The 22,021-nt window shown below is 38.1% G+C and overlaps 1 protein-coding gene across 1 annotated transcript in view; it reads left to right on the top strand.

The window, feature by feature from the left end:
* Positions 1-14,811, top strand: part of LOC133615922 (excitatory amino acid transporter 2-like) — a 73,345-nt gene extending 58,534 nt beyond the window's left edge. Inside the window, exons 8-12 of the mRNA XM_061974806.2 lie at positions 213-446; positions 3,577-3,771; positions 7,667-7,801; positions 9,972-10,182; positions 12,904-14,811. Of these exons, the coding sequence (XP_061830790.1) occupies positions 213-446; positions 3,577-3,771; positions 7,667-7,801; positions 9,972-10,182; positions 12,904-12,975 (847 nt within the window). The 3' untranslated portion in view covers positions 12,976-14,811. The remainder of the gene's footprint in view (positions 1-212; positions 447-3,576; positions 3,772-7,666; positions 7,802-9,971; positions 10,183-12,903) is intronic.
* The last annotated feature ends 7,210 nt before the right edge of the window (positions 14,812-22,021 follow it).

Here is a 22,021-nt window from a genome sequence, read left to right as displayed (position 1 = left end):
ACTGGTGGAACAAAGTGCGCACCAGTTCGTACACCAAATCATATTCTTATTCGGTACGTGGTTCATAAATCTAAAAGTTCGCATAATGAGGGGTTTGTAAATCGAGGTTCCACTATACGTACTTCACGGCTTGACCCTAACATCTCTAATACCAAGGCACTGACCATACTCCTCCTGAAGTCAACGTAATGCTTCTTCTTGTCGGTCTTCAGGTACTCGCCTTTTGGTATTGCATGCCTAATCTGCGGGAAGATCATCTCCATTGCCGACCTCGAAATGGTCGCCCGGCAGCTGGGGATGTACATGGTCACCGTGATCGTGGGCCTCATCATCCACGGAGGCATCTTCCTCCCACTGATATATTTTGTGATAGTCAGACAAAACCCTTTCAAGTTCTTCATGGGAATATTCCAGGCCTGGGTGACGGCGCTTGGAACGGCATCCAGGTATGACAATGTTTCAACGTTTGACTGCTCAGCACAAGCCTTTTAACTAGGTCCAACAGACTGTATTCTTAATTACCTGTTCAACTAAGGCCATATGGCAAAGAACAACAAAGACTCTTATTTCGAGCCCTAACTTGAATATTCATGCCAGCAGCAACTTCTAACTTTGCTTCCATTTACTCTGTGTTTTATTAATGACATGAGATGCCCTCGTTCCCCTCTTGAGGTGAGCTGACATATTTTAAGTTCCTGCGCCGTCTCTGCTCCATCATCTACAAGGAGCACTAATTGTCAGACAAAACAAACACAGCAGCTGCTGAGTCACAGCCCATGTTTTGCTCGGAGATTTACGCCAAATCCAAAGTGCTCATTGTGCTTGTTTCTTTAAAAATGTATTGCTCATTAAAGTCCTAGCCAACTAGTAACTATATATATATATATATATATATATATATATATATATATATATATATATATATATATATATATATATATATATATATACATACATATATACATATATATATATATATATATATATATATATATATATATATATATATATATATATATATATATATATATATATATATATATATATATACATATATACATATATATATATATATATATATATATATATATATACATACATATATACATATATATATATATATATATATATATATATATATATATATATATACATATATAGTGGAGGTTTCTGTGGTTTATCCGTTATACAGTGCTCAATACTATATATATATATAAATATACGATAGGGCAGGAAAAAACACAGAGGTTAGTTCATCCCTACAAGCCTGTTTCGCAGGTTTCCCTGCTCTATCCCAGTATTGAGCACTGTATAACGGATGAACCACAGAAACCTCGACTATATATATATATATATATATATATATATATATATATATATATATATATATATATATATATATATATATATATATATATATATATATATATATATATATATATATATATATATATATGTATATATATACATATTTATATATATATATATATATATATACATATATATATATATATATATATATATATATATATATATATATATATATATATATAAAATATATATATATAAATACATATATATATATATATATATATATATATATATATATATATATATGTATATATATATATATATATATATATATGTATATATATATATATATATATATATATATATATATATATATATATATATATATTAGGATTGTACGGTATACCGGTATTAGTATAGTACCGCAATACTAATGAATCATTTTCGGTACTATACCGCCTCTGAAACGTACCGGTCCCGCACCAAAAACACCCCCGCGCCCACGTCGAAGTCACGTCGTGACATTGCTGGTTTTACGAGCAGAGGAGCATGTTCGGCAGCGCACAATCACGGAGTACTTACAAGCAGACAGTGTGTAGACAGAAAAGGGAGAACGGACGCATTTTGGCTTTAAAACTAACGATAAAGGTGAAGTTATAACACTGAAACGCTGACATATGCAGTATCATATTGTATCATTTATCATTCTATTATTTTGTCGACATTATTAAGGACAAGTGGTAGAAAATGAATTATTAATCTACTTGTTCATTTACTGTTAATATCTGCTTACTTTCTCTTTTAACATGTTCTATCTACACTTCTGTTAAAATGTAATAATCACTTATTCTTCTGTTGTTTGATACTTTACATTAGTTTTGGATGACACCACAAATTTGGGTATCAATCCGATACCAAGTAGTTACAGGATCATACATTGGTCATATTCAAAGTTCTCATGTGTCCAGGGATATATTTCCTGAGTTTATAAACATAATATACATTTAAAAAATAACGAAAGAAGATGTTGTGATGCCAAAAAAATATTGACGTAATCATAGTAGTATCGACTAGATACGTGCCTGTACATGGTATCATTACAATGGATGTCAGGTGTAAATCCACCCGTAGCATTTGTTTACATTGTTACGCCGGTGAGCTACGGTGTGTCGTGAAGCATGTTTAGCTATTCCTCGTCCTGCAGGGATGATACTTGTAAGAATCTTACTTTATTTGTCACCATGGAGGCGAGGATTAGTGATTTAGAAGTCGCTAAAAGACTGCAGACGGCGGATAGACGTTAGCCGCTAGCTAGCTAGCCATGTCTTAAAGCACCTCTTCCTGAGGGCGTTTCAGTGTTATAACTTCACCTTTATCGTTAGTTTTTAAGCCAAAATGCGTCCGTTCTCCCTTTTCTGTCTACACTCTTTGTCTGGTTGTAAGTATTCCGTGATTTTGTGCCGCCGAACATGCTCGTCTGCTCGTAAACCAGCAATGTCACGACGTGACTTCGACGCGGTACTTTTTATAGACGGTATCGTACCGAAAATGATTCATTAGTATCGCGGTACTATACTAATACCGGTATACCGTACAACCCTAATGCAGATAAGAACACAATTTAATTGCATTAGCTTGTTGTAATGCAGGATAAAAGAGCAACAAGGTGCAGAGTGTTTGCATTTACAAAATAAGGTGCAGATATAAATAAATAGATAACTGTACAGATAAATATGTTGCACTTTTGCATATGAATCCACGTTTACGGATGTATGTTATATTGTCTTTATAGTCCAGCAAGTTGATCCGTTTTTTGGGAAAGGCATCTATTAAATGTTCTTTGTGGTCCCCTTTATTTTGAAAAGTATCGATTTACATTGTGGGACCGGTACCAAAGTACTACACGGGAGCTGTGGCGTGTTGAATCAAACAATGGAGAGTTTGTGTATTTTATTTTGAAAATCTTGATTAATGCACACAAGTAAAAGTGCAAATTCACCTTCATTAGACAAAATAATGAAGGTTATGTAAAGCAAAGAAATAATCTTTAATTTACCATATTTTACCCAAATTACGCAGTAGGCTATAAGGTTTGTTTTATTCGATTAATTGAACAAACTAATCGATATATTACTTGATTAAAAAAACAATGCAGCCCTAATTAAGAAAAAAATCTAAAATTATTTTTGAATTTAACCAAATTGCAGAGTTTAAAAACGTGCAATGTGATTATGTCGATCCCGACCTTTTTGTGTCTTTCCACAGCGCCGGAACCTTGCCGGTCACGTTCCGATGTCTGGAGGAGAACCTGAAAATCGACAAGAGAGTAACGCGTTTCGTCCTCCCCGTGGGCGCCACCATCAACATGGACGGCACCGCGCTTTATGAGGCCGTGGCTGCCATTTTCATCGCTCAGATGAACGGAATCGAACTCGACTGGGGCCAAATCGTCACAGTCAGGTGAGGACGCAGTCATGCAAAGACGGTACAATTATTAGAGATGGGATTCATGGGATCTTAACGAGACGTTCTTTTCAAAGAGTCGTTTAAAAGACTGGCTTTTTTTTTTTTTTTTTATCAAGGAAACAATTACTGGTAGCATTTAAATGTACACAAATATTATTATATTGGTGGGAATTATTCTAAAATATTGACTATATTATATTTTTGTTGTGTTCTTATTAACTTGAATATTTTGAATGCATAATTTAATAGCAATTAAGTAGCGCTAAAATGAAAAAGTCCATGAAACAATTTCCAGATTCATACTTTTGTTGACTTTTTTAGCTTACTTCTCACAATCCTCTTCAGTCCTAAATAAACTAATATCGAATATGTTATGTTTTTTTGAACCAATGCCAATTTGAACTAATTGTCTTTTTTTTTTTTATCTTGAAAAATGTGCATAAAATATGTAATCAACTATGTACTGCAATAACTACTTAACTGGGTTAACATTATTTCACTGGGTGTTGTTAATATTTGAAATAATAATGAAAAAAAAAAAAGAGTTAGAAAGAAATACCTTTTCATTTCGACAAAACAAAAGTTGTCTCGTATTTTTAAAAAAAACGTTTTTATTTTTTTTATTTTTTTATCAAGAAAAGCGCATTTATAAGACAAGAGGTGGATGAGATTAATTAATTATTATTGCATTAGTCGGAATTATTTGAAAATATTGACTTTATTTTTATTTTACTTTAAACTTTCCATTAAGGAGTGCCATATCCTTTGAAAGTAGCATCATTATTTTAAATACCTAATTTATTATAAAAGTGTATGAAATATATTTCAGATTCATATATGTTCTACTCATTTTGCTCCCAATCAATTTTAACCCTTTGAATGCCAGGTTGAACTAAGTATGTCAGTTTTTTATTTTGAAAAAATTGCATAAAATAAGTTAACTATATACTATATAAATAATTTTACATTGTATCGTTGATACAGTATGTGAAAGAATAAGAAAAAAAAGAAAAAAATAAACAACCCCTCTTTAGTCCAACACAACCAAAGTTCTGGCAAAAAAAATAGAGTAAAAATGTATTTGAAAAGAAGAAAAAGTCCCCAATGTACTCTCAGGCAGGGGTAGGGAACCTATGGCTTTCGAGCCAGATGTGGCTCTTTTGATGACTGCATCTGGCTCTCTGATAAATCTTAGCTGACATTGCTTAACATGATAAGTAATGAATAATTCCGCTGGTAATCAGCAGAGGTGTGGACTCGAGTCACATGACTTGGACTCGAGTCAGACTCGAGTCATGAATTTGATGACTTTAGACTCGACTTGACAAAATGTAAAAAGACTTGCAACTCGACTTCGACTTTAACATCAATGACTTGTGACTTCACTTGGACTTGAGCCTTTTGAATTGACATGACTTGACATGACTTGCTACTTTCCCCAAAACCCAAAGATGAAAAAGTTATTCGGGAGTGCTCCGTATTTTTCATTGTGTACTTGTCTATCAGCGTTGCGTGTGTCAGCTGGTGTGGTCTCAGTACAACAGCCAATCAAATTAGATCTACTTTGTTTTCATCACACAGCATTCATCCAATCAAATTGCAGGACAACCAACGAAGAAGACATGTCCAAACCACACGCCAGTGAACAAAAAATGATACCTAAAATAATTTTGTTTGGGTATAAAAATTACGAGGTGGTCAACACAAAACGGTTTGCAGTATGCAACACATGCGGTTCGAAAATTACTGATGGAGAGGCAACAACTTCCAACTTCGTCCGGCATTTGAAGTTGCACAAAGAACGGTAAGTTTTGAATGTAAGATAACGTTTACTGGCTAAGTAACGTGACTTTTATTTGCTGTGTAGTTAAATCAGTGAGGCTGTAAACTCACTGCTAACGTTATAACGTTATTGCAAACACGGGAATCTGTTGCAGTTCACTACCTTATTCATACTTTTTGTTCAGTGATTTTTTTAAAGCAGGGTTACGTTAGTCAATATATCACACGTAACGTTAGACGGCGGTCAGCAGCACTGCGTATTTTAGCCACCTAAAAAAAGACAAAAATAGTCAAATAAAGGTCAGTTAAAATGTATACTATATTATGAATATGTGTACCGTTTTAGCTAGCTTTCTGACATACCGTTGGTTGTTTACCTCAGTGGTCCCCAACCACCGGGCCGCGGCCCGGTACTGGTCCGTGGATCGATTGGTATCGGGCCGCACAAGAAATAAAAATTTTTTTTTTTTCTTTTTTTAATTAAATCAACATACAAAACACAAGATACACTTACAAGTAGTGCACCAACCCAAAACAACTCTCTCCCCCCTTTTGTTCTGGGCATTGAACATGAAGACTCTTCCTTCACTGTTCCGAGTGGCCATGAGAGTCTTGGCAGTGCCTGCCTCCAGTGCTCCAGTGGAGCGAGTTTTCAGCCATGGTGGCATCATACTACGCTCCCATCGTGCACAAATGACTGACAGACTCTTGGCTAATTTGGTCTTTTGCAAATGCAATGCAGCATAGGGCCCTGACATATAAAAAGTACAACTTTTTTGTTATGTTCACGTATATGTCATGTTTTTTCAATGTTAACACTTTTGTACAAATAAGTACATTTGCACTTTATTTTTCAATGTGTTTGTTCTGTAAAGGAATGAGTTAATGTTTAAAATGACTGGTTAATAGTGCTATTATAAAGTGGAATGTCAGCACAATTTTCTTTCCTGCAATTTAAAATGCACTTGTTTTAATAAATAAATACAGCGTTTGAAAAGCATACACAATCTGTGTTAATGTATTAGTCTGTGGTTAAAAAGGACTTGAAAGGACTCGAAACTCAAAATGCAGGACTTAGGACTTGACTTGAGACTTTCCAGTCTTGACTTTGGACTTGACTCGGGGCTTGCCTGTCTTGACTCGCGACTTGACTCGGACTTGAGGGCAAAGACTTGAGACTTACTTGTGACTTGCAAAACAATGACTTGGTCCCACCTCTGGTAATCAGTGTTAAAAATAACATTCAAAATATAAAACATTGTCATGCATTTTATTCCATCCATCCGTTTTTCTACCGCACCTGTTCAAGAAGTCGCATTAATGGTAAGAAGTATTGTATTTATTATTGGTTAGCTTCAGAATAACAATGATTTAAAAAATAATATGAGACTTATTATACCCTAAAAATGTTGGTCTTACTTAAAAATGCACGCATTTAGTTGTATTCAGTGTTAAAAAATACGGAAATACATTTTCAAATATTTGGCTTTCATGGCTCTCTCAGCCAAAAAGTTTGGCTGCTCTAAGGGTTAAAAAAGTTTGTAGCAGAACAGCATTTTAACAACACAGAAAAACACCAAAATAATTAAAAATAACATTTACAGTAGGGAAGAGATTTATATTGGCCCATTTCTGGGTGCATTTCCCGTAAGACTGCGTGTTGCGATGCAGTCTGCTGAAAATAATGGAAAGCGGCACTCTAAATATCAACTGACGCTGCGGTCAAATTCGGAATTGCCACAAAACCCATTCTAAAATATTCGACACTACACCACCCCAAGTGGATAGTGCAACCCTCCAATTTGTCACGTTTCAGGTGTCAGGCAAAACACGGCAAATGGAGGCATATGAATCCCCTTCCTACTGTATATATGTAAACAAAATGTATAGATAAAACTGAAATGAAAACTCCTGACGCTGCATCTGTGCGTCCACAAAAATTGGCTCGTTTAAGAGAGCCATTCAAAATATCCGATTCGTTTGCTAACTTCACACATCTCTAATAATGATACTGACGTTATTAATGCTAGTGTTTGGAAGTATGAGTCAATACCACTAGTAACCATTACATGTATTAACCTTCGGGTGCATGTTTTTTTTGTTACAGTATGACGGCTACCCTGGCCAGTGTGGGAGCAGCCAGTATTCCGAGCGCTGGACTGGTCACCATGCTGCTCATCCTCACAGCAGTGGGTCTGCCCACTCAGGACATCAGCCTCCTCGTGGCTGTCGATTGGCTCCTGTGAGTATAAAAAAAAATAAAAAATACAGACTGTATTACACTTTACAGGTGCCATTATTATGCAAGTTCTTTTTATGCCCTTTTGGTAATATATTCCATCTTATTTCTAATTGTTATTGTCTAACCACGCCTACTGTTTACTTTTCCCAGTTTACTGGTGCTGCTTTTATGGCGTAACTTTCCAACTCCTGTTAAGTTATTTTGACTCCCAAAAGACATCATTAAAATATCTTCCCAAAAAAAAAAAAAAAAAAAAAATGCTGCAAAAGTTTCCCATACTTTTCACTTTTTTAACTCACAGCCTCAAGAAGTGCACTTGAATCTTTTTATTTATTTATTTTTTTCTCATGATTTCTTTTTGGTAGCCCTACATTATCATTTTTATAGCCAACATCAATCGGGACTGCCATGTCTCTCGGGCAATTCATCACCGATGTGATCAGGCGATTTAGCCTTGCCTAGAAATGATGGCTATGATTACATGATATTATTGTATATTATAATACATATTATGTCTGGCTGCAAACCAAGCTCCTGCACTGACTCCTTGAGCAAACATCATCATGGGTGCAGTCAAATGGAAAGGTGGTGGAATGGTTGAGGGGGAACTTTAATGTACCTCTAGACGACTGGCAGAACCGGTCCAGTGTTCCATGACCTGGGCAAAAACCTAATTGTGCCTCCCATGTCTGGGAGTCCACTGCCTGACACTCACCGTTCTACTACAAAAGTCCGCCACGATCCGATACGATATCATGACGCTGGTCTAGCAGTGATTTGGCTGACTTTTAATACAAAATGTTATTATATTTATATTAATGTGTCCCCAGAGTCAAAACTGTCACCGCCATACAGTACTATTAAATAAGACAAGAGGCAAATAATCAAACAGAGGCAGAATTCAATTTGGACTCAATATTGAGGAGAAAACGTGTCGACCTGTATGTAACCTCTTACAGTGTCACCCACGCTCTGCCAAAACATTGCACTCCTCCTTCTTTGTTTGACTTTCTCCCCCCACCTGACCACAGCTGCTTCCAGAGGGAAGTGGGTCGTAAACAGCGTTGCCTTTTGTTACCGAACAGTTCAAAAGATGAGGTCGTAAAATAGTTCAAAAAGAGTTCCATATTATAGTTCAAAAAGGGTTCGTAAAATACTTCAAAAAGAGTTTGTCTGGAAATTGGGCAGATCCTGCCATCTGTCCGCTTTGAAGTCACAGTGGAGTTGTACGAGCCGTCCTCCCGGTAGGCCCCAAAGACAGCTCCCGTATTTGTATTCTCCATTTCCCCAGCCACACACCTTACAGCCGTGTTACTTAAAATGTGAGACATGTTAACTGTTAGCATGCCGCCGTTAGCACAAATGCTAAATGTTAGCATTTCAATGTAGGCATGCTAATATTTTAGGCTACCTCTGTAGCTCTTTTTGTACAGTTACACCTACAACTTAGGGACACTCGGCACCATCTTAAAAGTACGGCGGCTTCCGGCCAGAGGTCCAGGTCACAGATAGCAGGCCCATCAAAATTTCCACAGAATGTTCTAGTTCTTTCTTGTCCTCCTCCCTAACTGGACTGTCTTTACTCTTTTGGACATGCAGGGATCGATTCCGTACTTCAGTCAACGTGGTCGGCGACTCGTATGGAGCCGTAACCGTTAGCATGTTTATGTTAGCATGCTAGCCTGCTAACATTAAAGTGCTAGCTTTTTGAGCTAATTTTGCAACCGTTTACCCTAGAGTCATTTAACTTGGTATGTGACAGCTGTTAACTATTAACTGCTAACAGTAGCATGCTAGCAAGCTAACTTAAGCATGCTAACTTTTTCATAAAATGTTGTACTTTTTTCTCCATTTCCCCAGCCACACACTTTACAGCCGTGTTACTTGAAATGTGAGACATGCTAACCGTTAGCATGCCGCTGCTAGCACAAATGCTAAATGTTAGCATTTCAATGTAGGCATGCTAACATTTTAGGCTACCTCTATAGATCTTTTTGTACAGTTACACCTAAAACTCAAGGACACTCGGCACCATCTTAAAAGTACGGCGGCTTCCGGCCAGAGGTCAAGGGCACACAGACAGCAGGCCCATCAAAATTTCCACAGAATGTTCCAGTTCTTTCTTGTCCTCCTCCCTAACTGGACTGTCTTTACTCTTTTGGACATGCAGGGATCGATTCCGTACTTCAGTCAACGTGGTCGGCGACTCGTACGGCGCTGGTATCGTGTACCATCTTTCCAAAGACGAGCTGGACTCTTTCGACGCCCAGCAAACCAGGCTGGACGACTTTGAGATGGCTAAAACGAAATCCTTCTTTGAAAATAACGCCAACCAGAACGTTTACGCTCACCACAACTCAATCTTGATAGACGACTGCAAGGTACATTTCACGTTAACGGACATAGAGACCTGTATGTAGGATACGCTTCCCTGCTCTGTGTTTGCGCTTGTCTTTTCTCTCTATGTGACTTCTTTCACTGGTGTTCCTCACGATGGTGAATGCCATGTTTCCGTTGAAGAAAATGTGGGTCGAGCTAAATACGTGTGTCTGGATTCCAACATTCACCATCTCATCCTATGAAAAAAGCAGTTTTTGTGGTGCTGTGTTCACCAAAAGACCAAATTTGTTCCTTATATAAGTCTACCAAAAAACATTTGTTCCATCACTTATGTTTTATTTTGTACATATATCGTTGACTTGTATTTGTTTGTCTGATATCACTTAAAAAAATGTCTTACAGTTGTCCCTCGTTACATCGCACTTCAAATATTGCGACTTCGCAACGTTGAGGTTTAAAAAAAACATATAATAATGTAAAGCATGTTCACTGTTAAATTAAGTTGTATTTATTTTCTATTATTTTCTTGTGGCGATTGATAAAGATATAAAAGTTAAGGCTGACAATGATAAGAACATACCGTATTTTTTCGGAGTATAAGTCGCTCCGGAGTATAAGCCGCTCCGGAGTATAAGTCGCACCGGCCGAAAATGCATAATAAAGAAGGGAAAAAAACATATATAAGTCGCATTTTTTGGGGAAATTTATTTGATGAAAGCCAACACCAATAATAGACATTTGAAAAGCAATTTAAAATAAATAAAGAATAGTGAACAACAGGCTGAATAAGTGTACGTTATATGACGCATAAATAACCAACTGAGAACGTGCCTGGTATGTTAAAGGGGAACATTATCACAATTTCAGAAGGGTTAAAACCATTAAAAATCAGTTCCCAGTGGCTTATTTTACTTTTCGAAGTTTTTTTCAAACTTTTACCCATCACGCAATATCCCTAAAAAAAAGCTTCAAAGTGCCTGATTTTAACCATCGTTATATACACCCGTCCATTTTCCTGTGACGTCACATAGTGATGCCAATACAAACAAACATGGCGGATAGAACAGCAAGTTTATAGCGACATTAGCTCGGATTCAGACTCAGATTTCAGCGGCTTAAGCGATTCAACAGATTACGCATGTATTGAAACGGATGGTTGTAGTGTGGAGGCAGGTAGCGAAAACGAAATCGAAGAAGAAACTGAAGCTATTGAGCCATATCGGTTTGAACCGAATGCAAGCGAAACCGACGAAAACGACACGACAGCCAGCGACATGGGAGAAAGCGAGGACGAATTTGGCGATCGCCTTCTAACCAACGATTGGTATGTGTTTGTTTGGCATTAAAGGAAACTAACAACTATGAACTAGGTTTACAGCATATGAAATACATTTGGCAACAACATGCACTTTGAGAGTGCAGACAGCCCAATTTTCATCAATTAATATATTCTGTAGACATACCCTCATCCGCTCTCTTTTCCTGGGGGTCTGGCGGCAGATTTCTTTGACTTTATCGTTGGAAATGCATCTGCTTTGAGTGTCGCAGGATATCCACACATTCTTGCCATCTCTGTCGTAGCATAGCTTCCGTCGGTAAAGTGTGCGGAACAAACGTCCAATTTCTTGCCACTTTTGCATCTTTGGGCCACTGGTGCAACATGAATCCGTTCCTGTTCGTGTTGTTACACCTTCCGACAACACACCGACGAGGCATGATGTCTCCAAGGTACGGAAAACAGTCGAAAAAACGGAAAATAACAGAGCTGATTTGACTCGGTGTTTGTAAAGTGTTTGAGAAAATGGCGGATTGCTTCCCCATCGCTCCGAGAGCGAATAATAGAAAGGCGTTTAATTCGCCAAAATTCACCCATTTAGAGTTCGGAAATCGGTTAAAAAAATATATGGTATTTTTTCTGCAACATCAAGGTATATAGTGACGCTTACATAGGTCTGGTGATAATGTTCCCCTTTAATATTGATTTATATAAACAAGTTATACAGTTTATTTACAGACTTATCTTTTCCAAGGCTTGTAAGAGCTAACACAACTTGTCTGCTTCTCAATTGTCTCATGAACTGAACTGACATCGTCAACCCGGAAGTGCCCAAACAAATGAAGTATAGTATTTTCCTATCGCCACAAGGTGTCACTAAGAGTCTACAATCAAATGGGCGATACATATTTAGAATATTTTAAACAGTTTTTTTTCATTCGCTAACTATGCGGCAATTCGTTAACCACGGTCAGGCTCGGAACAAAGTTGCCCGCGACAAACGGGGGACAACTGTATTTGTTAGGTCAATTGGACATGTATTTATGTATTCAAGGCAGCCCTAACCAAATTACTGTTGAAATTGTCTTAAGGATAAATGCATGCCAGTGGAATAACATAAAGACTGCTTATTCACTATGTTACCTTTCATAGTGGTATTGCTTTGCCTGGATAATGCAACTTTCATCTGATGCGAAAGCTGCATTGTCGTCATTCGGTGTATTGTAATTCGGTTGGGCAGAGAATCCATGAAATACATGGCCAACTCTTAAAAAAATCATGTCATGTAACCATAAAACACCCACTGTTCAAGTCCATGAGTGTTTTCTAAGACACACTACCGTTGGGGAAATCCCATTTTAATGTCCACCCTGAGGACAATGGCCTGCGTGTCAAGAACTCCTGGCTTCTCTGCTCCCAACCACGAATGGTTTGTCATGACGGTGCCTTGGGCCCTTGGTTAGGAACTGTTGATAATTGCTTACAGGTCACCATGGGCAAAAATGGCAAGACTTCAGGGTTCTCTCTTGTCGAAGAGGAACCGTGGAAATGCGAGTAAAGCAGACCCAGATGCTGCTGCGCCTTACCCTGAGTTCCACAAGCGTTTTCCTTTTGATGACAAAACCATACAATTACCAGTGACAATATGAGACCACCATCATGTAGATTGTGCTTTTTGCATGGAATTTCAACGAACTGGTGCATTTTCGGCACCGACAAAAAGAAGGTTGAGAAGACTCAGGGCCTTACTCGGTGCAAGCTTCCTGTTTTGTCAACTGCAGAATTCTTCAACCTTTTGTAACATCTCACGACACTTTTGTATTCAAACTCTTTGTGCTGCGTTAATAGCGGAGATACTATTTCATGGACAATGGCTGTGCCAGTTTCTTAAGAAGACCAAACCATTTTACAGACAATATGAAAGTTGTGCAAAATTATCTGGCTTTAGAATTTTTGATGCTTTGAATGTGTATTTTCTTTTTTCAGTTTGGGGTAATTGCTACGAAAAATGTTTTAGAATTGTTGACTGTAGGTTTAAAATGAAAACACGGTCCATAGGTTGGTCTTTTGGGTAATTATTTGAGATCTCGAATAACATCAGTTTACAGAGGAGAAAGTTTAACGCTGCTACAGAAAGGAGGAAGAAACCAAGAAGAGAGAGAGACAAAAAAGTTTCAAAGTGTACCGTCCTGGGAGGGGGAAGGAAGGATGAGCAAAACACACTTTTGTCTGATTGTGATATTAGCGAACACCAGGAATGTTTTGATTGGTTATGGAAAAGTCAATATTAATCATAAAATAAACCCATTTGGAGAGTAACATTTGACCAAAAGACAAATACAATATAAAGGAGTAATCTCCCAACAATTTGAAGAAAATGGGAGTACGAGACATCTCTATCAGACTCCAGGAATTTAGCAAAAACCAGGCCAATGCAGTGAAAAGAAGCATTACCACATGAGGACTGTTACTTAGACTGAACATTTTAGACAATATATTACTAAAATAATCATTTTTCCACAACAGTAGACACACATTTTTGCAGCAAATTCCTGAAAATGCTGCAGTGCTTTTGTTGTACAGAGGAATTTGGATAAGAATAATACATTGGAAGATCTTTGAAGGGAGAAGTCCGGCCACCCGGGCCTTGGACCAATTTAGCTGAACAGCCCTAGGTCTATGGGAACAGAACGTGTACAGAAGGTGCAGACTCTGCATGGCATTAGGATGTAACGTCAGGACGGTAAACCCTGCATTACCTTTCACTTTCCGACTAATGGGATTGCACACTGATGTCGCACACGCAGTCAAGCCTAAGCCGAAAGCTCAGGTCTTAGACCGTAAGAGGAAAAAGGTATGGCCTACGGTTATGGTGACAACCAGCACATGATGTGTTGTTTTAATAGTGGTGCCCTCCACGTTATTGATGTGTTTTGTTTGTAAATATGTTATGATTGAAACAATGCATTTTTAAAAGTAGTTCAAACGTATGTCTGGGATTTATGCGTTCATATGTGCTGTTCCTGAGAGCGAGAGGGGATGATCAGCGAGGTGAACGTGTATTCTAAAGCTGTAAATGACTCTCACATGCTCCAGGCTCGTGCACTTTTTTCAAACCTGGTGTTTTCTTTTTTTTTTTGTTGATCTAACTTGCCTTGAAGAAGTAAACTGCACAGTGCAGTCAGAGTGTCGACATTTAAGGGTAAACGTTAATCTGGGACACCCATCGACTAGAGGGAATGATTAGTGTGAGCTGCATGAGGACGGCTGGGCCCCTCTCATCAGCCAGACTTTAATTTAGACCAATTTGTTTTTAATTACATATCTACATTGTGTTTGTTTATGAGGTGTACAATTGATTCGGTCAAGATCATTGGATGCAAAGCGATATAAATTTTAATGAGTGTGATTCTTTTCGATTTTGTTCATATATTGCTAATTCATACAAACCCCGTTTCCATATGAGTTGGGAAATTGTGTTAGATGTAAATATAAACGGAATACAATGATTTGCAAATCATTTTCAACCCATATTCAGTTGAATATGCTACAAAGACAACATATTTGATGTTCAAACTGATAAACATTTTTTTTTTTGTGCAAATAATCATTAACTTTAGAATTTAATGCCAACAACACGTGACAAAAAAGTTGGGAAAGGTGGTAATAAATACTGATAAAGTTGAGGAATGCTCATCAAACACTTATTTGGAAAATCCCACAGGTGAACAGGTAAATTGGGAACAGGTGGGTGCCATTATTGGGTATAAAAGTAGATTCAATGAAATGCTCAGTCATTCACAAACAAGGATGGGGCGAGGGTCACCACTTTGTCAACAAATGCATGAGCAAATTGTTGAACAGTTTAAGAAAAACCTTTCTCAACAAGCTATTGCAAGGAATTTAGGGATTTCACCATCTACGGTCCGTAATATCATCAAAGGGTTCAGAGAATCAACTGCACGTAAGCAGCTAAGCCAGTGACCTTCGATCCCTCAGGCTGTACTGCATCAACAAGCGACATCAATGTGTAAAGGATATAACCACATGGGTCCAGGAACACTTCAGAAACCCACTGTCAGTAACTACAGTTGGTCGCTACATGTCTAAGTGCAAGTTAAAACTCTCCTATGCCAGGCGAAAACCGTTTATCAACAACACCCAGAAACTCCGTCGGCTTCGCTGGGCCTGAGCTCATCTAAGATGGACTGATAAAAAGTGGAAAAGTGTTCTGTGGTCTGACGAGTCCACATTTCAAATTGTTTTTGGAAACTGTGGACGTCGTGTCCTCCGGACCAAAGAGGAAAAGAACCATCCGGATTGTTATAGGCGCAAAGTTTAAAAGCCAGCATCTGTGATGGTATGGGGGTGTATTAGTGCCCAAGACATGGGTAACTTACACATCTGTGAAGGCGCCATTAATGCTGAAAGGTACATACAGGTTTTGGAGCAACATATGTTGCCATCCAAGCAACGTTACCATGGACGCCCCTGCTTATTTCAGCAAGACAATGCCAAGCCACGTGTTACATCAACGTGGCTTCATAGTAAAAGAGTGCAGGTACTAGACTGGCCTGCCTGTAGTCCAGACCTGTCTCCCATTGAAAACGTGTGGCGCATTATGAAGCCTAAAATACCACAACAGAGACCCCCGGACTGTTGAACAACTTAAGCTGTACATCAAGCAAGAATGGGAAATAATTCCACCTGAGAAGCTTAAAAAATGTGTCTCCTCAGTTCCCAAACGTTTACTGAGTGTTGTTAAAAGGAAAGGCCATGTAACACAGTGGTGAACATGCCCTTTCCCAACTACTTTGGCAAGTGTTGCAGCCATTATTTGCAAAAAAAAAGTTTATGAGTTTGAACATCAAATATCTTGTCTGTGTAGTGCATCCAATTGAATATGGGTTGAAAAGGATTTGCAAATCATTGTATTCCGTTTATATTTACATCCAACACAATTTCCCAACTCATATGGAAACGGGGTTTGTATTTAAAGTGCCTCCCTGCACTTTGCGTATATACACTATATAGCTATACAGTCGTGGTCAAAAGTTTACATACACCTGTAAAGAACATAATGGTCATGGCTGTCTTGAGTTTCCAATAATTTCTACAACTCATATTTTTTGTGATAGAGTGATTGGATCACATACTTGTTAGTCACAAAAAAAAATTCATGAAGTTTGGTTCTTTTATGAATTTATTATGGGTCTACTGAAAATGTGACCAAATCTGCTAAGTCAAAAGCAACAACATACATTATCAATTTTGGTGCTGTAGAAATTTAGCTTCATGGCATGGCCTCTTAACTTCATGTGAGTGATCATGATTGACGACACCTGTTGACTTCTCTGAGCCCATTTAAATAGGGCTCATGTGATGCACTCATTAGACTCGTATACAAACGCGACAATGGGAAAGTCAAAGGAACTCAGCGCAGATCTGAAAAAAAACGAATCATTGACTTGAACAAGTCAGGAAAGTAATTTCAAAGCAGCTTAAGGTCCCAAGAGCAACTGTGCAGACAATTGTTGGGAAGTATAAAGTGCATGGCACAGTTTTGTCACTGCCACAATCAAGAAGAAAACGCAAGATATCACCTGCTGCTGAGAGAAAATTGGTCAGGATGATCAAGAGGAAACCGAGAACTACCAAAAAGCAGGTCTGCAATTAATTGGAAGCTGCTAGAACACAGGTGTCAGTGTCCACAGTCAAGCGTGTTTCGCATCGCCATGGATTGAGAGGCTACCATGCAAGAAGGAAGCCCTTGCTCCAGAAGCGACACCTTAAGGCTCAATCAATCAATCAATCAATCAATCAATTCCTTTATTTTCATTGTCATATTATTAATCAATCAATGTTTATTTATATAGCCCTAAATCACAAGTGTCTCAAAGGGCTGCACAAGCCACAACGACATCCTCGGTACAAAGCCCACATAAGGGCAAGGAAAAATTCACCCCAGTGGGACGTCGATGTGAATGACTATGAGAAACCTTGGAGAGGACCGCATATGTGGGTAACCCCCCCCCCAAGCCCCCCCCCCCCCCCCCCCCCCCCCCCCCCCCGCCTCTAGGGGAGACCGAATGCAATGGATGTCGAGTGGGTCTGACATTATATTGTGAGAGTCCAGTCCATAGTGGGGCCAGCAGGACACCATCCCGAGCGGAGACGGGTCAGCAGCGCAGAGATGTTCCCAGCCGATGCACAGGCGAGCGGTCCACCCCGGGTCCCGACTCTGGACAGCCAGCACTTCATCCATGGCCACCGGACCTGTGCCCCCCCTCCACAAGGAAGAGGGGAGCAGAGGAGAAAAGAAAAGAAACGGCAGATCAACTGGTCTAAAAGGGGGGTCTATTTAAAGGCTAGAGTATACAAATGAGTTTTAAGATGGGACTTAAATGCTTCTACTGAGGTAGCATCTCTAATTGTTACCGGGAGGGCATTCCATAGTACTGGAGCCCGAATAGAAAACGCTCTATAGCCCGCAGACTTTTTTTGAGCTCTGGGAATCACTAATAAGCCGGAGTTCTTTGAACGCAGATTTCTTGCCGGGACATATGGTACAATACAATCGACAAGATAGGACGGAGCTAGACCGTGTAGTATTTTATACGTAAGTAGTAAAACCTTAAAGCTGGCTCACCTGCACAGGAAGCCAGTGCAGGTGAGCCAGTATAGGCGTAATATGATCAAACTTTCTTGTTCTAGTCAAAAGTCTAGCAGCCGCATTTTGTACCAATTGTAATCTTTTAATGCTAGACATAGGGAGACCCGAAAATAATACGTTACAGTAGTCGAGACGAGACGTAACGAACGCATGAATAATGATCTCAGCGTCGCTAGTGGATAAAAAAGAACGAATTTTAGCGATATTACGGAGATGAAAGAAGGCCGTTTTAGTAACACTCTTAATGTGTGATTCAAACAAGAGAGTTGGGTCGAAGATAATACCCAGATTCTTTACTGAGTCGCCTTGTGTAATTGTTTACACAAGGTCATTAGACTCGCTTACAAACGCGACAATGGCAAAGTCAAAGGAACTCAGCGCAGATCTGAAAAAAAAACGAATCATTGACTTGAACAAGTCAGGAAAGTAATTTCAAAGCAGCTTAAGGTCCCAAGAGCAACTGTGCAGACAATTGTTGGTAAGTATAAAGTGCATGGCACAGTTTTGTCACTGCCACGATCAAGAAGAAAACGCAAGATATCACCTGCTGCTGAGAGAATATTGGTCAGGATGATCAAGTGATCAAGAGGCAACCGAGGATTACCAAAAAGCAGGTCTGCAATTAATTGGAAGCTGCTAGAACACACGTGTTTCGCATCACCATGGATTGAGAGGCTACCATGCAAGAAGGAAGCCCTTGCTCCAGAAGCGACACCTTAAGGCTCAATCAATCAATCAATCAATCAATTCCTTTATTGTCATTGTCATAATAACACTTAAGTCATAAATGTCAACGAGATTTTGTTTGAGCTTTGTCCAGAAACTGCATTGATGTCTAAAGTTTGCTGTATGTATACTTTTGACCCAGCAGATTTGGTCACATTTTCAGTAGACCCATAATAAATTCATAAAAGAACCAAACTTCATGAATGTTTTTTTTGTGACCAACAAGTATGTGCTCCAATCACTCTATCATAAAAAAATAAGAGTTGTAGAAATGATTGGAAACTCAAGACAGCCATGACATTATGTTCTTTACAAGTGTATGTAAACTTTTGACCATGACTGAATGTACTTTCCTTAGCTAGAGTATAGAGAGGACTTTTCTCGTTATTGGTCTGAATATATATTTTTTTGCTATGCTTTATATAATGAATTACCAATGTTAGAATTACATTTATGATCCTTTGCTTTTCTCCTTTGGGAACTTTAGCTACATAAAACGAGCTTTACTTCATATTTCAGAGAAACTACTCTCCTCTAAATGGACCCCAATATTTCTCCCCAACTATGCAGGGAATGGTGTTATTGTTCCGCGGTTGGTTGTTTCAAGGCTCACCGGCACCACTAAGCAGGCGTGTGTTTTTGAAAATGCTGTGGGCAGCTAAAAGAGTCCGTGTGAGGGGGTTCACTTTGGCCCGTTTTAACCAATTGGTTACTTTGAGTATGCAATTCCTCTCGTTTCCATTGTCAGTCGTTGATAGGTAACAACTAGGGATGTAACGATTTAGCGTTATGAATGATAAACCTCCCAATGGATAGTAATACCATTTTACATTGAACTTATCATAAAACCATACTTGCCAACCTTGAGACCTCCGATTTCGGGAGGTGTGTGTGTGTATATATGTAAAATAAATATATATTTATAGCTAGAATTCACCGAAAGTCAAGTATTTCTTTTATATATATATTTATATATATATATATATATATATATATATATATATATATATATATATATATATATATATATATATATATATATATATATGTAAAATAAATATATATTTATAGCTAGAATTCACTGAAAGTCAAGTATTTATTTTATATATATATATATATATATATATATATATATAAATAAAATAAATACTTGACTTTCAGTGAATTCTAGCTATAAATATATATTTATTTTATTGTGTGTATATATATATATATATATATATATATATATATATATATATATATATATATATATATATATATATATATATATATATATATATAAAAGAAATACTTGAATTTCAGTGTTCATTTATTTACACATATACCGGTACTTGTTGAGTTAAGGGTTGAATTGTCCATCCTTGTTCTATTCTCTGTCACTATTTTTCTAATCATGCTGAACACCCTCTCTGATGATGCATTGATGTGTGGCACGCACAAAAGTGCTTTCATCAAATGCACTAGATGGCAGTATTGTCCTGTTTAAGAGTGTCACAACATTGCTGTTTACGGCAGACGAACTGCTTTACGGTAGACGAAAACGTGAGTGCTGTTGTTGTGTGTTGTTGCCGCGCTGGGAGGACGTTAATGAAACTGCCTAACAATCAACCCACAAAAGAAACCAAAAACTCGCCCTCCATCATTCTACAGTTATAACGTCATTGGGCAGGCACACCGTTTATATTGTGGGACCTGAGTCCGCCTGAATTTCGGTAGATTTTCGGGAGATAATTTGTCCCGTGAGGTTTTCGGGAGAGGCGCTGAATTTCGGGAGTCTCCCGGAAAATCCGGGAGGGTTGGCAAGTATGCATAAAACCGTGATTGATAACCGGCGATACTGCTCATTTACTGGTGAAGCAAACATGAACACTAGACATAGAAGTATTTTACTGCATTTTTTTAGGGACTTTTGCCCATCAATCACGATCCTTATGTGAGACAAGAACACACGTTTTTTGTTGCCTTTTCCGGGCATTCTAAAGAGTGAAAACTGCTAGTAAGAGGCAGCTAACAATGCAGGTAATCGGGATAGGATCTATTACGCCTATAAAGCAATCTAAAAATCTCCAACAACATTGTATATACATGCTGTAAGTATGTATGTAATGTAGTCCTTCTCAAATAGCGGAGCCCGGGGCCCCCCGGGGGACATGCCTTGTCAGTATCATGCTTCAAACCCCGCTTTGAAAAGCTGTGCACTACGAAACATGCTCATTGTAGCATTTTTTTACACTTTTGTTTTGTAGTTTAAAGGGTTTTATATATTGAGCTAATAAGTTAAGTTAATGTTGTTGATCAATTTATTAATATTCATTTAGTTGATACTCTAATCTGCAAAGACTCCTCCCACCCCCACCAAGGACTGTTTTCACTGCTGGACTCTAGAAGGGGTTCCGCAGCCTCCGAAGCAGAACCTACAGGTTCTGTAACAGCTTCTTCCCTCAGGCCGTAAGACTCTTGAACGCATCATAATAATCCCCTCAACTCCCCCCAAAATGGATTAACTCGCTGGAATAAAAAAGACAATACAACATACATCCATAAATGTGGATGCATATGAAAAAGTGCAATATATTTATCTGTACAGTAACCTATTTATTTATTTATATATGCACCCTATGGCTTTTTTATTCTGCACTACCATGAGCTGATGTAACGCAATTACATTCTTATCTGTAAAGTTCAAATTTGAATGACAATAAAAAGGAAGTCTAAGTCCAAGTCTAATAATTTTTAGCATCAAATGGTTCAAGTCGGTCAAAAAATGTTCATAGCTTGAATTTTAGAGGAATGTATTTTCTGTTACAAACTGAAAAAAAATGGTTAATACGGTTATTATTTTTTGTAAATTGATATATATTTATTGTTTTGTTTTCTTTAATGTTAATACGGATACAATGTTATGCAGAGGTGTACTTATAACATTTTTTTTTTAGACAAATGATATGAGGGGGTGCGAAATGTTTTCTTCTTTTCCGGGGGGCGTAACAGAAAATAACTTTGAAGCACCGATGTAATTTAACATGCACATGCAACACAGTTTTTGATACAATTTAAGCAAATCAATGTCAACAACAGCATAGACAGCGCTTTCTGAGTTTGCTACTACTGATGGCAGACTTCGTGAGAGTCGATATCATTTAGCACTGTTGCTAAACGTTTAAAATAAGAGCATAGAACAGTCACCTAGAATGTCCAATCT

The sequence above is a fragment of the Nerophis lumbriciformis genome, linkage group LG15 (assembly GCF_033978685.3).
Source record: "Nerophis lumbriciformis linkage group LG15, RoL_Nlum_v2.1, whole genome shotgun sequence".
NCBI classification, from domain to species: Eukaryota; Metazoa; Chordata; class Actinopteri; order Syngnathiformes; family Syngnathidae; genus Nerophis; species Nerophis lumbriciformis.
This window is presented reverse-complemented; position numbering and strand designations above follow the sequence as displayed.